Raw genomic sequence first — 16703 nt, 5'->3', positions numbered from 1 at the left:
AGGCAGAGAGAGAGAGAGAGAGGAGGAAGCAGACTCCCTGCTGAGCAGAGAGCCCGATGCAGGACTCGATCCCAGGACCCTGAGATCATGACCCGAGCCGAAGGCAGCGGCTTAACCCACTGAGCCACCCAGGCACCCCAAGAGGTCCTCATCTTAATATGGAGAACAAAGGCAAAACAAATACACAAAAGATTGGATTTCTTTTGCAGCCTAATGAGGTTTTGGAACACAGGTGAGGTTCGGAGGGGTGAGGTCCAGAGCCAACCACCAAGAAAGAGCTCTTGAGACTCTCTGATGCCAAATGGCGGTTTATTAAAGTATGGGGACAGGGCCCGTGGGCAGGAAGAGCTTCACCAGGGTCGTGAGGAGTGGTGATTAATTAGTGGGTGTTGGAGGAAGTAAGAAGAAGGAGGTTTCAAAAGAACATTCGAATGCTGAAGGGTACTGACCTACAAGATACCTACAAGATATCAGAGGTCAAGCCATTGTCAAGTTAAGGTTGTTTTCCCCTCCACCAAGGTTTTTTTTTTCTCTTTTTATGTTGTTAGTCACCACAGAGTACTGCATTAATGTTCAGATGTAGTGTTCCATGATTGTTTGCTTATAACGCCCAGTACTCATTGTAATGCGTGCCCTCCTTCATCCCCACCACCGGGCTCACCCGTCCCCCACCCACTCCCCTCGGAAACCCCCAGTTTGTTTCCCGGAGTCCACAGCCTCTCCTGGTTCATCTCCCCCTCCAGTTCCCCCGCCTTCGATTTTCCCTTCCTTCTCCTAATGTCCTCTGTGCTATTCCTTACATTCCACATATGAGTGAAACAATATGATAATTATCTTTCTCTGCTTGACTTATTTCACTCAGCAGAATCCCTTCCAGTGCAGCCATGTCGGTGCACACTGGTTTTCATCCTTCCTGATGGCTGAGTCGTGTTCCGTGGTGCGCATGGACCGCATCTTCTTTATCCATTTGTCTGTGGAAGGCCATCTCAGCCCTTTCTACAGTTTGGCTATTGTGGACATGACTGCCATGAACATTGGGGTGCAGGTTCCCCTTCTTTTCACTACATCTGTATCTTTGGGGTAAATACCCAGAAATGCAATTGCTGGGTTGTTGGGTTGCTCTGTTTTTAACTTTTTTGAGGAACCTCCATGCTGTTTTCCAGAGAGGCTGCACCAGCTTGCGTTCCCACCAACAGTGGAAGAGGGCTCACCTTTCTCCGAATCATCTCCAGCATCTGTTGTTTCCTGCCTCGATTATTGTCACTCTCATTGGTGCAAGGTGGTATCACAGTGTATCACAAAACCACACAAAGGTGGTTTTGATTGGAATCTCCCTGATGACTAATGATGTGGAGCACTTTTTCACATGTCTGTTGGCCGTTTGTAGGTCCTCTTTGCAGAAGTATCTGCTCATGCCTTCTGCCCATTTTTTGGACTTGATCTAGCAAGGTTTTGACATTAAGATAGTTGTGAGATTCCTGGAAGAATGCCACCCATGTTGCACCCAGGAGTGGGGGGGGGGGGGTGGCGGGTGCAGGGTGTCAGCTTGTGTCTTGTCCTCAGCCAGCCTTCTGTCCCCTCATCATAGCCCATCGATACAGACTTAAAACCAGCCCCGTAGTCTTCCTCCAGGAACTCAGCTGCCTCAATACTGATACTTTGTTAAGGACAAAAGGAACCTTGGCTTGACATTAGCCCGGCCATCAGGATCCTATGTCTTCTCCCACATATAAAAGGGAGACGTCTGGGTGGCTCAGTTGGTTAAGCAGCTGCCTTCGGCTCAGGTCATTATCTCAGGGTCCTGGGATTGAGTCCCGCATCAGACTCCTTGCTCAGCAGGGAGCCTGCTTCTCCCTCTCCCTTTGCTGCCCCTCTGCCTGCTCTCTCTCTCTCTGACAAATAAATAAATAAATAAAATCTTAAAAAAAAAATTCCTTTAGAAGCTTCCGCTGTCTCACCACCCCCCAACATGTATGTTACCAACTATCCTCTAAACATATGGCCCACTGACATACATCTCTGGGTCTCACGAATTAAGGTTTTACCGGACTGTAGTAAATGACCCCTTGAGGTCCACCTTGCTTCCAAATTTCTTAGAGACTGACAGTATCCCTAACAGCCCACCTTGAAAGTCTGTAATCAGTCACTCCTCACAATCCCGGTGCAGCTCTTTCTGCCCAGGAAAGAGCTGTGCCTTAACAAAACCACTTTTTTGCATCAAAAAAGGGCATGCTTAGACCAGGTTCTTTCCCCTGGCTGTGACCCAACTGGTGGTAGCCTTGTGAAAGCTCTCCCCTTCAGGCTTCCTGGCTCCACTTTAAGTAAGGTTCCCTCCATTTAATTTTTACAAAATCTTTAAAATCAGGTGTGTAGATGCGGGTTAGAACACACGCATATATTTCCCTGCATCGTCGTCTAAACAGAGTTCCCGTGGTATATGAGTCTTTTATGCCATTCTCTATAAAAAGGACCCTTGGAAGACATGTCTGGCTCTAGGGGTTGGGACAGTGGCTGCAGGACCCAGGATCAGAAGTATCAGAAAATGAGGAAGTGGGGTGCCTGGGTGGCCCAGTGGGCTAAAGCCTCTGCCTTCGGCTCAGGTCATGATATCAGGGTCCTGGGATTGAGCCCCACATCGGCCTCTCTGCTCAGCGGGGAGCCTGCTTCCCCCCTCTCTCTGAGTGCTTTTCTGCCTGCTTGTGATCTCTGTCTGTCAAATAAATAAATAATCTTAAAAATATGAGATATCAATCTTGGTCCATCAACTGTAACAACTCTGGGGAAAAAAATAGAAGCAGAACAGAAATTAAAAGTCAAATAAGAGGGGCACCTGGGTGGCTCAACTGGTTAAGTAAGCATTGGCCTCTTGATCTCAGCTAAGGTCTTAATCTGAGGGTCATGAGTTTAAGCCCTGCATTGCCGATTTTACTTAAAATAAAATTTTTAAAAATTGTAAAAGTCAAATTAGAGAGAACACTGGAAGACTAGAGGGAATGAGTAATTTCCAAGTAAAAACGCACATTAACGAAATGGACGCTAATATAAAGAAAACAGAAACAGACCAATGAGCATGGAAAGGTACAGTAAGCCTTGGAAATCTCCCACTGGAATCTCCCCCAGAAACAGAGGGGTTCATAGCAAACACCCGAGTGTTCTGATTATAGTATCAAAGCAGGATGGATTTCTGTAGTTCATCTAAAGTGGGATGCCAGTGATTCCAAAGTACACATGATTGTATGTACCATCATAAACGTGCTCCCAGTTCAACGGGGACTTTCCCAACAAAAGAAAAAAAATGTTTGATGCGTTTACGTCCATTAAAGCCAGAACAGTTTTAATCTTTAAGAAATTCAGGTTTGAGGGTGCGTGGGTGGCTCAGTGGGTTAAGCCTCTGCCTTCAGCTCAGGTCATGATCTCAGGGTCCTGGGATCAAGCCCCGCATCAGGCTCTCTGCTCAGCGGGGAGCCTGCTTCCTCCTCTCTCTCTCTGCCTGCCTCTCTGCCTACTTGTGATCTCTGCCTGTCAAATGAATAAATAAAATATTTTAAAATAAAGAAAGAAAGAAAGAAAAGAAAAGAAAAAATAATATAAGATAAAGAAATAACACATACATGAACTTGGGCTTGGTGATGAGTCTTTTTTTTTTAAGATTTTATTTATTTATTTGACAGAGATCACAATTAGGCAGAGAGGGAGGAGGAAGCAGGCTCCCCCCTGAGTAGAGAGCCCCATGCGGGGCTCAATCCCAGGACGCTGAGATATAACCTGTGCTGAAGGCAGAGGCTTATCCCATGAGCCACCCAGATGCCCCTAGTGATGAGTTTTAAAACACCAAAGCCAGTCCCTGAAAGAAAACAATTGCTGATGTTCTCTCTGGCACAATGTAATCTACTCGTGAAAGATGCACTTAGGAGAACCCGAAGAAAAGCCACAGATGGGGAGAAAACTTTCAGAAAACACATCAGAAGAAAGACTCCCGTGCAAAATATCCAGGCAAACTCCAAAAGCGAAAAAGAGAACCCACAACCCAACTAAAGAAAGTAAAGATCCAAACACAGCCCTCGGCGAACCAGAGGTACCGACGACAGACGAGCACAGAGAACAGAGCTGCGCACCACCAGTCACGAGGGAAAGCAAATGAAAACAGTGAGCTGGGCCGCACATCTGCTGAAGCGCCACGATCTCCGGAGAAATGGCGGTGGCAGCGGGACTGGCATTCGACGCTGCTGCGGCGCATACTGCCCCCGCCATGCTTAAGGCCCCGGAGCTGCTCCCTCCAGACCACACACAATCTCACCGTGTAAGCCAACAAGCACACTCCTGGGTATTTAGACAACAGCTCCCAAGCCAAGCCCAGCCTGCTCTCCGCACAGATCCTCTCTCTCCAACGGCCAGATACTTTCCAGCGGACCAGGGTGCCCTTCAGCAGGTGAGTGGACAACCAAGCGAGATGCGTCCATGCGTGCAACGGGACGCGACTTACCCACAGGGAGCAATGATCCATCGAGCCCCGCCAAGACACGGGTGAGTCGTGCGTGCACGTCACCGAGTGACGGGAGACGATCTGACTGACCATACCGTACCACGTGTGTGACAGCTGGGAAGGAGACGTCACAGAGATGGCGAACGGCAGTGACTGAGAGTCGCTGGCGGGGTCTGACCCAGAGAATGAGGCGCTGAAGGAGGTGCCCACAGGCCAGGGCGACCGCAGGCGTCCACAGGGGATCCCCGCTAGATGTCCGAAGCAGCGGGGTCCCTGGAAGAAGTCCTTCCAGCTCTAGGGGACAAGGGTCTCCTCCACCACGTGTGTCACTATTTCAGGAACAGTTCATAGGGAGACTTTTTTTTTTGAGGGTGTGGTAACATATACATGACATCAACTTTTCCTTTCATTAGTTTTTATTTTTAAAACTCTAGTAAAATACACACAACATAAAACCATAAAACATCTTCACTGTTAAACATCTTCACCATAAAAACTTAAAACCATCTTCGCCGTTTTCAAGTGAGCGTTCACAAGGCCGGGTAACCATCACCACTGTCATCTCTCATCTCAGTGCACGAGAGTTCCAGTTTCTTCACATCCCTGTCAAAAGTTGTTTCCGGTTTTCTTAGATAACAGCCGTTTTCGTGGGTGTGAACTGGCACCTCACTGTGGTTTTCATGTTCATTGCCCTGATGTCTAAGGACGTGAAGCATCTTTTCATGTGTGTGTTGGGATTGGATTCAACAGTGACCCATGTGTAAGACACCAAATAACATGCAGGATTTAACAAAACATTTGGGGATGGAATATGTACTATGACTTCAGTATCCAGAATATACAAAGAGCTTTGACAACTCAACAACTCCAGGACAAGCAAACCAACTAAGAAATAGACAAAGGACTTGAACAGCTTGTCTCCAAAGAGGAGATACAGTAGCCCATGAAAGATGTTCACCATCACCAACCATTGGGGAGACGCAAGTCAAAATCCCACTGAGGTACCCCCTTATACCGGTCAGAATGGCGATCCAAGGAGCCCTGGCTGGCTCACTCAGAAGAGCACGTGACTCTTCTTTTTTTTAAGAATGTATTGACTTACTTTTAGAGGAAAAGAGAGACCAGAAGGTGGGGCAGAAGGAGAGAGAATTCCACAGAGACCACAAGGAGTGCGGAGTCTGATGCCGGGCTCCACCGCACGACCCCCTGATCCTGACCTGAGCCAAAACCAAGAGTCGGACACTCGACAGACTGGGCCACCCAGGCACCCTGGGCACGGGACTCTTGACCTCAGAGCTGTGAGTTCGAGCCCCACACTGGGTGTAGAGATTCCTCAAATAAGGAAACTGACACAACAAACCAAATTTAGGAAAGGACACTAACAGTAGTCGGTGAGGATGTGGAGAAGGGGGATGCGAGTATGTTTCTGATGGAAGGTGCTGACGTCTCTGTGGAGAACGGTTTGGCAGTTGCTCAAAAATTCTAAACACTGAGTCGCCGTACGACCTAGCAATTCCACTTGTAGGAATGTACCCCAAAACACAGAAAACAGGTGTGAAACAAAAACGTTGATGTCAGCATTCACAGCAGTGCCGCTCACAGCAGGGAAACGTGGAAACACCCACATCATGCATAAAATTGGGGGGTTAAGCTACGCCCTTTAAAAGTTGGGGTTAAGCTACGGGGATTTCACCACACTGGAAAACACAGAGGGGGCTGGCTCAGCCGGCGGCGCAGGGCACTCTTGATCTGGGGGTCATGGGTTCAAGCCCCACATTGGCTGTAGAGATTACTTAAAAATTAAAAAAATCTTTAAAAACAAAAACAAAAACAGAGAGACTGCTGGATGTCCCCCCTCACCAGGGAGGCCCGCTTGCCTCAGTCTGGCCTCCTGAGGCTCACTGCTCTCAGTCTGGCCTCCCAGGCCCTCCACAGTCCAGCCGGCCATATTTGGGACCCTGCCCTGCCTCCAACTCCTGGAAACACGCGCCCACTTCAGGATCCGTTCCCAGGCCCCTGCACTCCAACCCCCTCAGGGCCCAGGGCTCAACCACTTCCTCATCCATGGTCTTCAAACGGGGGGACCCCTGGCACATGGCCTCCCCGGTTCGTCTCCTCGCAGCGGGGGAAGCAAGCGTTATCTGGGCATGCAGGTGTGCAGTGACCCGCAGGGGAACTCACAGCAGCACAACGAGGAGGGACGGGGAACCCCACAGCTGGAGGGGCCGGCACAGCTCACCCACAATCCCACAGCCTCCGAGGGGTGCTCCAGCTCCAGGCACTGTGAAGAGAAAATGTGGGACCCACAGGAGCGATGTCTCTGGCCACACAGAAGAGGTATCCCAGCTGTGGGGGTCACTTGTCACACGCAGGTGGCCTACGTTCCCTGGGAAGCCACAGGAGCCACACTGCTCACAGAGGCTGCTCTAAGCCCCCAGCCCAGGGCCCACCGGGGGTGGGTTCCAGGACGTGAATTCACGCTGGTTTTTCTCATCCTTGGTTAGAACTGAAGATGCTGCACGTCACGTCTGTCCACACCCCTCCCGCTCTCTATGGCTACAAATACATTCTGGGCCCTGCCTCACCCCTGCTGACCACGCTCTGGCTCTGCTGAGGCTCCCCACAAAACCCCAGGGGCTCCATGGGTGTGGAGGAGGGGGATGCCTGTCTGAGGCAGAGGGAGCTGTCACCTGGGGGACCCGGGGGCCACAAGTGCTTGTCTCTGCACAGAGCCTAGGGGTCACTGGAGCCCCATGGACAGGGACCCGCTTGTCTGCTCCTCCATTTCCAACGTCAGCAGCCGCCACCCCAGAAAGCCCCAGCGTAGACAGACCCCTGCCCACCTCAGGGCCCCCCTCCCCACGGGCAGCTGGTTCCTGGAGTCACAGCAGGAAACAGAGCTCAGGAAGGCACCACCTCAGTGGTGCCTGCCAGGAGCAAGCCGGCCCTCTAAGGGGGTCGGGGCCAACACCACCCTTCTCTGGGGGGCCGGGACAGAGCCCAAGAGCAGGGAGGGAGGTGGCGGGCAGGGCAGGGAGAATGGGGGTAGGGGTCACCGGCCGGCCTGCCCCCATCCAGACAGGACGTCTGCACAGGGCTCCATTCTCAGAGAGACTTTCATCCATTTTCCACAAAACGGACTTTGTGCAGTTGGCCGAGTCAGCATTCTAGATGAAACGGGTGACTCTGAAGGCCGGGGGTGAAGCAAAGGCCCTGGGGTCCTCACACGCCCTGTGCAGCAGGGTCTTGCCACTGGCCGTGACCGGCTCCCACAGCACTACTTCCTGGCTGGGCGTCCAGGCTCTGCTGGTCACAGAAAGGGCCCCCGGCCAAAGCCGGGCTGGGCCCCATGCTCGGTGAGTTTCCTGGGAAAGTGGGGGTGTGGCAACCCCCGGAGTAGCCCAGGGTCCAGTAGTCATGGCTGCCGCCCTCTGACGGTGGGGGAGCTGGCCTGAGGGGACACGTGGGGGCCCAGTCCTTCTGCGGCAGGTAGGCAGGCGGCTGGCCTCCCTGGACCACAGGCCTGGCCAGCAGTGCAGCCTCCAGGAGGCCAGCCCCAGGGCCCTCCTGCTCCTCCTCCAGGATCACTGACTGCCAGGGATCCACCGGGTCATAGGTCAGCCACGCGATGTCCTCATGGACGCCGGACTCCGAGGCTCCTCGTGGGGAACAGCCACTGTCCTGGCTCGGCAGCACACCGCTTCTGCGGGCCCCTGTCCAGGTCTAGGACAGACAGCATGGGGGGAGGGGGTGGGAAGGACTCAGGCAGCGGGCTCGGGACCCGCCCCGGAAGCAGCCTCCCCTCTCCTCCCAGAAGCTCTCCCGGCGTCCTCACCCCGAGTCCAAGCAACGACTGTGTTTGGAGCACTCCATCTCACCCGCCACGTGCCAGCCTGCCCACAGACCTGCCCCGGGACCCCGAGGCCCGTCAGGACGCTCAGCGACCCCCCGCCTCCCGCTCACAGCAGCCTGGAACAGGGTACAGGCGCCGACGGGTGCCGGGGACAGAGAAGATCCCTGGTTCTGCTCCAGGCACCAGCTACAGAGGCTGGGCAGCAGCTGCTGGACCCCCGCTCACTCACACACGCACACTCACTCACACTCTCACACACTCACACACACACCAGGAGATGCCGCGGGGATACCACTTTTGGGCTGGTGGCAGCAGACCCTGGCCCCCCATGCGGTCGCAGGAGGCCCCCACCTCCCAAAGGAAAGTATTTCCTCGGTGGGACCAGGAACCGCACCAGGCGGACCACACACACGCAACTCTGTGTGTCTGCCCGGGTGCCGGGAGCCGAGTCACGGCAACACAGAGCCCCCAAGGGGTCTAATCACCGGGAGGGTGACTGGGGTCGAGAGGAGGGCCGGGTGCATGTGGCTGAGATGACGCATTCCAGGACGGTCACCTTGGGGCTCTCGACTGTGACGGCCGCTGCCTGGGAGAAGGAGGCGGCCTCCACCGAGGGTAGAACACTCAGCTTTAAGCTCGGAGGTACACTTCTGGACGACAACCTCAAACCCCAGGCTCCCTTGTAGCATGTTTTCCCAGCTCCCTTCTGAGAGACAGAAGTGGGAGGCGGAGGTAAGCCCGGCAGCGGCAGGGGCCACGGGGAAGGACCCCAGGAAGCATCCCGTCCTGTCCTCTGCCCGGAGTGGGGATCCGGAGACCACCCACGGGAGCTTCCCCCCAACACACACCCAGGGGGCAGGAGCCACGAGGCTGGCAGGAAGGGGAGGCGTCAGGTGTAAAGACCCTTCAGGTGGGGCTCACCAGGGCCCACAAAGGGAGAAAAAGGGAGTGTGGCAGCGCTACCCACGGGAACCCAGAGGGGCCAGACCCTCCTCAGTGACTGGCACAGCCGTAGCCCCCCGGACCTCTGAGGACCCCAAGGCCGGCGTGAGCAGCAGACCCTCCCCACAGATGCCTTCAGAGAAGCTGGGACGAGACACAGCGGCCATAGTCTCCCTGTGACGTGACCACATACCTCACAGGGGCCGCTCCCCCAAAAGAAAAAGAAACCCGCGAGAGAGAATAAGGCTAATTGTCTGGACGCATCTGAGATGGCGTGTGTAAATTTAAACCCACTACGTCTACCAAAAACAGCTCCAAGCACCCACAAAGGCCCCATACCGGCCCCAATCTCACCAGAAGCCCACATCCTCGGCAGGCCCGACCTGGGGGAGACCCCAGCCCCGCCCTCTCCCCACTGCGGGCTGCGCGCACCTGGAAGTCCCCGTGGTGCACACTGTAGAGGGACTGGAAGAAGGCCGCCGGAGAGGGCACATTCCAGGAGAGGCTCCTCTTCACCCTGAGGCCAGGACGGGACAGCTAGAGGCCTCTGCATGCCCAGCGAGGGGTCCTTGGAGGCCCGGCTCCAGCAAGCACTGGACCCCGTGGGAGCCTTGCACCCTTCCCGCCAGAGGCCGCCCCACCTCCTGCCGCTCTTTGGGTCCAAACCTGTTCTCGGGGCAAAACCTGTTCTCGGGGCAAAACCTGACACCCATCCCTGTGGCTTGCCAGACCAATGACCCTGTAGAACTGACACACACCAAGACACACATCCTTTACAGGGTGAGTCGTGACGCTGGGCTCAGGGCTACAGGGTGCCCCTTGGGTCCTTATCCCACAGAGGGAGCAGACAGGAGGCAGCTCCCTGCCCCACCTGACTTCTCCCTGAGCAATACAGAGCCACGGGCCATCCCACAAGGATGTGGCCCACAACTCCAACACAGCAGGTCCAAACTGGCCTCACCAGCTTCCCCAGGGGGGACGTGGCCCCCCCAGGTCCCCACCGCGGGGATCACCGGTCCTCTGCCCCCTCCGCTTCCCTTCTTAGGCCTGCAATTGCCTTCCCTCGGCTCCCCCCCGTCTCTCCCCACTGCTCTGGCACACAGCCATCCTGGTGGGTCCTCCCGGCCTCCTGGTGGGTCCTCCCCATCCCCTCGGACCCCCCAAAATCTATCCTCACAATACAAACACTGTTTCACGAGCTTGAAGACCTCTCTTCTGCTCCAGGTCAAGTCTGGCGTCCACACCGCCCAGTACCCCTACCCACCCCGCTCTCATCCTTTCTGCGGTGAGTCTGCAGCCGGTCAGTCTCCTCCAGGCCCCTCCCTCACCCTGACACGGGTGATGGTTTACTTCAGACGGGCCCTACATCTGGTAGGTTCTCTGTGGCGTGCACTGGAGCGCTGAGCACACCAGGGCCCCAAAACGGTCTTTTCAGAGAAGGCGTTTAAAAGTCAGCAGACCACAGAGCACCCCCAGAGGCTCTTGGGTGATGCGGTCCCAGTGAACTTGGGTCCCCCTGAGCATCTTTGGGGCCCTACAACCCCCAACACACTTGACAAGTGGGGAACTCTCTAGAGGCCCAGGGCAGAGGCTTAGCCCATCCAGGATCAGATGGCAGGGAGGGCAGATGGTGGGAGGGAGGGCTGCTCTGGTCCAAGATGCCCCCCCTACCGCCACACACACGCACGCACGCACGCACGCACACCTTGCCTACCCACCTGGGTGAAAGCTTGAACACGAGGTAGATCAGGCTGGTCAGCAGCAGAAAGACGGGTACAGCAACAAGGGTGCTGCTGCCGGGCTGCCCCCGAGAGGAGGACAGGGGGCCTGTGGGCAGGAAGGGCCCCGGGGCAGTGAGCTTCCTTGGAACCAAGGTGTTCCTCTAAACCCACGTGGCAAAGCTCTAGTAGGAGTGCCCAGGGCCACCGTGGGAATTTCCTCCCAGGCCCATGGGCTGTGTCATGCCTGCTCTCGAATCAGCCACCGCAGGGCCCCACCTCCTCCATCTGCAAGGTCATCGGGGTCAGGCACCCTCCCCAGCTGGTCACAAGGGTCAGCCCAGCCCTCCCTAAAGAGGTGAGACCACGTCCCACTGCGGACGGAAGCAGAGGCCCGGCATGCCTCCCAGGACCACAGTCTCTCCCCATGACACAGTAACTACAGGTTCCAAGAAGCCTGACGCTGGGCAGCTGTGTGTTCCCTCCTTCAAAATCCCAGACCTCCAGGGAAAGGTGGCCAGCCGGGGCAGGACCACCTCCGGGCGGGGCTCTAGGAGGTTGAGAGGCCTGGATGGGTATAAGGTCCTCCGGGAGGGAAAGCCGCACCTCGGTCAGGGCGAGGGGGCGAGGGGAAGCAGGTAGACCGACTCCACTCGCTCCACTGGCCCTCATAGCGCAGCTCCTCCTCCACGTCCGTTTCCGGGGTGGCCATGCGGACCCGCAGCCGGGCCTCATAGTGGGACCCGGGGTCCAGCTCCACAGCGTCCAGCGAGAGCCGGGTCACCCCGACGATGTGGTCCCTGAGCTGGGCCTGCTGTGGGGCAGAGGACCGTCAGCAGGCGCAGAGGGGGGACAAGGCCCATGGCCCCGAGACCACGCCCGCACACGGCCACACAGCCACGCCCATGCACGCGGGCACAGGCTCATAAGCACACTTACACTTATCCACCCCCATGCACACACACAGCTGTGGACCTGCGCATGCTCAGACAGACGTGTGCACAGCCACGCTCCGGGCTCTGAGGGCACCCCCTCCCCCTCATCCACATGGACATCTTCCTGTGGGGGAGGGTTGGCCCCCCGCCACGGCTCCCAGGAGAGAGAAGGCTCCGGAGCAGTGGGCCCAGCATTACCTCCCAGCCCTCTTCCTGCTTCTTGAATGCCGAGAGAAGGCTCCGGAGCAGTGGGCCCAGCATTACCTCCCAGCCCTCTTCCTGCTTCTTGAATGCCAGCTCGTAGCTGAGGATGGCGGTCAGGGGCTCCAGAGCAGGGCTGATCCTCCAGGTCAGGACACAATAGTAAGAGGTGACATTGCTCTGTAAGTCAGAGGGAGGGTCCAGCTTCACTGAAACAGAGTGGGGCTGCGTGAGGGTGTGTCTGCCGGCATGCCCAGGAACGAGGTCTGAAACAGGTTGGGGGTCAGGGGGCGGGGGCATGGTCATGGCCCTCCCAGCCCGGGGCCCTCCTGGGAGGCAGGACTCTGTCTCCTCGATGGTGACGTCTCCCAGCGAGGCCCCAGGCAGGACAAGACAATGGTGAGCAACTCCAGGCCCTGCAGCCAGACAAAGAGAGCCCCCGGTCTGGCCGGCAGCTCCCGTCCTACGTGTCTCACTGTGTCCCTTCCTGCTGCGCCTCAGGTGCATTTCAGGTGACTGGAGTTGTGCCCTGGGCCCAGCCTCCTCTTCACCCTCCTCCCAAACCCTATGTCTCCAGGGAGCCGGGGACCCTCCCCTCCCATCTCCGAGCCCCGGGTGTTCCACGGGGCCACGAAGGTTAGGGGCCATGCGACCCTGCCCCCAGGCCCCCCGAAGCCAGGACGCTCCCCGTCAGGGCACCCAGACCTGGCCTCACCATGTCTCCGAGGCAGGTACTGCGGGTCCACCAGGCTGACCTGCTCCTGCCCAGAGACGCCGCGGTGCAGCGTGACGGTGAAGTTGTCGGAAGGCACAAGCACCTCCTCGGGGGGCAGCACCAGGGTGCACTCCCCGGCCCGGAAGACACATCTGTGCCGGCCACCCGGCGCGTGGTTGCTGGAAAGGGTGTGTGTCGGCACCAAGGGCCACTGCGCCAGCCCAGCCCTTGCACCGCGACCGTGGGGACCCCGCCCTCAGGGCCCTGCAGCCTCACCTGGTGAAGAGCAGCCAGGCATGGGGTCCCCGGCCCGGCTCCGGGGCCGACCAGCGGCAGTGGATCCTCAGGATGTTGTTGTTCAGACAGGTGACAGCCCCCGCCCCGAGCCCTGGGGACAGGCACGGTTTGCAGCCCACAGCGTGCTTCAGGGCAGGGTCAGACCTGCAGCGGACACTCTGACAGGGCCGACCCCAAGAGTGGTCCCAGGAGGAGGCCTCAAGGGCAGGGCTGGGAGGTGAAGGGCTCTGACCCACGAAGTGTGGGTGGGACCTCCAGGCTGGTCCCAGGAGGTAGCGCCCCAGCACGTCCAGCCAAACCCTTCCCTGTGGAGTGAGACAGACAACTGCCCTGCCCCCAAGCTCTCTGCCAACCACCCCCACAGACACGAGTGCCCCGTGCTCACCTCCTCCTTGCCCTTGGACGGAGACAGCTGCACCGACCCAGGCACCCATGCAGGCACAGATCAGCAGCCAGGCGCTCAGCTCTCGCGTCAGGGCCTCAGCCTCCAAGGTCCGTCCTGCAAGGGACTGGGCTGAGCACACCCCCATGGGACTGTCCCCAGGAGGTCTCCCCTGTGGAGGGCTTCAAGTGGGTCACCGCCTGCCCCCTCACCACGTCCCACCACTGGGCACCAGAGGCTAAGCTGTTCTCCTAAGAAACGGAAGCTCGGGAAGATCCGAATGGCCGCGGTGTACAGCATGGTGCCCGCAGACCCAGGCCTCCTGCTGGGTTCCGGACTCCCAACCAGCAAGTGTCTGAGTCTGCCTAGAAGCCTCCTCTCTGGGACAGATGTCCTCAGCCAGCATGGTCCCAGGTCCCGTCACGCAAGGGAGATCAGGTCACAGCAACCTTGGGCCAACCATGCAGCACGCATCACACGCTTGCATTCCCACGGCAGCCCCGTGAGGTAGAGAGACCGTCCCCGCTTCCTGACAAGCCAGCCGAGTCCCAAGGAGGGGTAGTGCCTCGCCCAGGGTCATGTTGCCGACACCCACACACCCTCTCTCCCCGCTGCATCCGTAAATAAAGACCCGCTGGGGACTAGTAGGAGGATGGCAGTGAGTGGGGTGTCCGTGCAACAGAGGGCCCTCCCTGAGCCGAACGGCCGCACCCCTGTTTAGAGCACCCGCCCTGGGAAGGAGAGCAGGGCCCCGGGGGGACCAGAGGTTCACGGGAGACAAAGGCGCTGGGTGTTAGGAAGTGCCTGGGTGCGGGGAGGCCGTTGACATCCGATCACCCCATTCGTAGCTCCAGATGGTGCACTGATAGTTCCGAAGCAGGAAGCAGGGTGAGCCTGGTTACGCAAGCCTGATGGGTGATAAGGAGGCCAACAAGCAGCACCGTGCTCACAGACCACAGCACGCAAGCTCCTGGGGAGCCCGCACGCACCCAGGCAGCACACACCCCTCCAACACACCAGCAGCCTCTCTGTGGACCCGCAGGACAGACCCCAGTACAATCCCTGCTCAGGAAAATGGCACGCCATCCCCCGGCACCCCCAGCCACAGCATGGGAGGCAAGTTCTGCCCAACACCTCGCATCCCCTCCCGTGCATGCCGGGCTGGAGATGAGGGAGCGGCCTGACCAGAGCCCAAGGCAGGGTGTGGGATGACAGAATCACAGTGAGCCCAAGGTCTGGGGGCCTGAGGGATGGCAGCCACTTCCCAGCCAGGAGCTGAGCCAGGCCCTGGTGGAAGGACTCCTCTGTGCACACTGAACTGGGCCGTTCCTGCCCCAGACTGACCTAGGAGCGGATGGTTCCAGAGCATGGTGTGGGGTGGCTCCAAGCTCGGCTGGCCCCAGGGCAGGGACAAGAGCAAGCTACCAGGGCTAGGACCCCTCTGGGGGAGCAGCAGAGATGGACACGGGGACGTTTCTCCTCGAACTCTCCACATAGGATGCTTCTGGGTCTACGACGTGAGCTGGATGGGGCCGCCCCTCCCCGAGCTGTGGCCATCAAGGCCGGGGTCAGGAGCAACGTGCCCAACGCCGGCACCTGGTACCTCTGTTCCCAGCACAGGTCCGACCTGTAGTCACACCAGCCTGGGAGCACCCACCTCGCCCTGGGCACCGCTGGCCTGTCCTTCCTCTGGCCACCCGCATCCTCGACAACAGGCACTAGGCCAGGCAGTGTGGAAACCCCTACCCACACACTCCCTGGTCCAGGAACAGGCACTGCGAGGACAGCAGGGGGACCTCATCACCGCTCGGACAACACGACACCACCTCGCAGGACGGCTTGCAGGGCTGGGGGGTGAACCAGGGCATCCCCCTCAGGACGCCACCACCCAGCACTACAGCCCCACGTCTGTGGACACGCCTTCAGCCCTGGAGCACTCTGGTCCCTTCTCAGGACCCATCTCCTCCGTGACCTTGGGGTCAAGATCTGGCCATGAGGTCTGACCGCTGGGGCCTCACAGCTTTCCTGCCCTGGTTTACTGGCCCACCACAAAGCCATGGGCTGCCTTGCAGCTGGACCCTGCACCAGAACCCACCGACAGGGCCAGACCCGAGGCAGGTCTCTAGAGAGACACAGCCCCTCCCCGCCATGGGCCTCAGCCCCCAAGGACCCACTGAGGCCGGGGAGGCCCCGCCAGAGCAAGGTGCCTTTGTAGCACACCCTCCAAGCGGGCTTCACGCCAACTCCTGCATCCACTTACTGTCCCCTCCTACAGAGACGCTGTGTTTTTAACGGATGGAGAACCGTCCAGCTCCCTCCAGAGGAAGGAGGCTGCTATTTCAATGGACACTTACCAAGCATTTTCTTCTCTCTGCTGGGGAAGGCGGAGAAACTCAGGCCCTGGCTCCCAAGAACCAGATACAGGAGGACATGGGGACTGTGATAAACAGTGAGCTGGAGATGGAGGCAGGAGTCCCCCCAGTGCCTCTAGGCCACATGAGCGCCCAGGGGCTCGTCTAGCACAGGTGGAAACTGCCAGTGCTGTTGGCGGAAAGGACCTGAACACGAGCTTCCTACAGGGATGCTGACAGGAAGGCCACAGGCTGGAGGCTCAGAGGCAGGAAGGCCAGCCGGGGTGGGCGCAGAAGAGGTGCAGGGAAGGCTGGGGAGAGGTAGAGCCGGCTTCCCCGCACTGAGAGGGGTGGGCAGGAGGGGCTGCAGCTGGAAAGAGCGGGTCTGGGAGCCCTGGAGACACCAGGCTGCAGCCGGGGAGACACATGAGCTGGCCCCAGTTGCGCCTCGGGGGGACAAAGACACATCCTTCATGAAGCCCTGCTGAGCCCCCCCCGCCCCCAGTGTCTCTCTGGCCAGACCAGACATCCCCAAGCCAGGCCAGTCAGCTCAGGAAAGGAGCAGGGGAGCAGGTAGGGCTGTAGGAAAGGTCTAGAATAAGGATGTTGACAGGGTTGCAGGGGACCTGGGGGCAAAAGGGGGTTAAATGTTGTACCTGCTCTTCCTGCACCTGTTAATGGCCCTCCTCTGCCCAGAACCCACCTCCCCGCCGCAGCCCCCGGCGGCGAGGTCAGCCAAGCCCACGGCTCTGCTGCCTCCTCACACCAGGCTCTTCTAGGGCGAGACCTGTGTGACTGGCGTGAGGTCCCATGCCTGCCCCAACAG

At 58.1% G+C, this 16703-nt stretch overlaps 1 protein-coding gene across 1 annotated transcript; it reads right to left on the bottom strand.

The window, feature by feature from the left end:
• Nucleotides 1-4892: 4892 nt before the first annotated feature.
• On the bottom strand, nt 4893-15799 carry IL9R (interleukin 9 receptor). The gene is made up of 8 exons (XM_059155174.1): nt 13530-15799; nt 13124-13235; nt 12848-13026; nt 12196-12341; nt 11603-11810; nt 10997-11105; nt 9711-9795; nt 4893-8206 (listed from the first exon to the last, which is right to left on the bottom strand). The coding sequence occupies exons 1-8, from the start codon at nt 13672-13674 to the stop codon at nt 7706-7708; spliced, it is 1485 nt and encodes a 494-aa protein (XP_059011157.1). The 5' UTR covers nt 13675-15799; the 3' UTR covers nt 4893-7705.
• Nucleotides 15800-16703: the final 904 nt, after the last annotated feature.

The sequence above is a fragment of the Mustela lutreola genome, chromosome 17 (assembly GCF_030435805.1).
Source record: "Mustela lutreola isolate mMusLut2 chromosome 17, mMusLut2.pri, whole genome shotgun sequence".
NCBI lineage: Eukaryota > Metazoa > Chordata > Mammalia > Carnivora > Mustelidae > Mustela > Mustela lutreola.
This window is presented reverse-complemented; position numbering and strand designations above follow the sequence as displayed.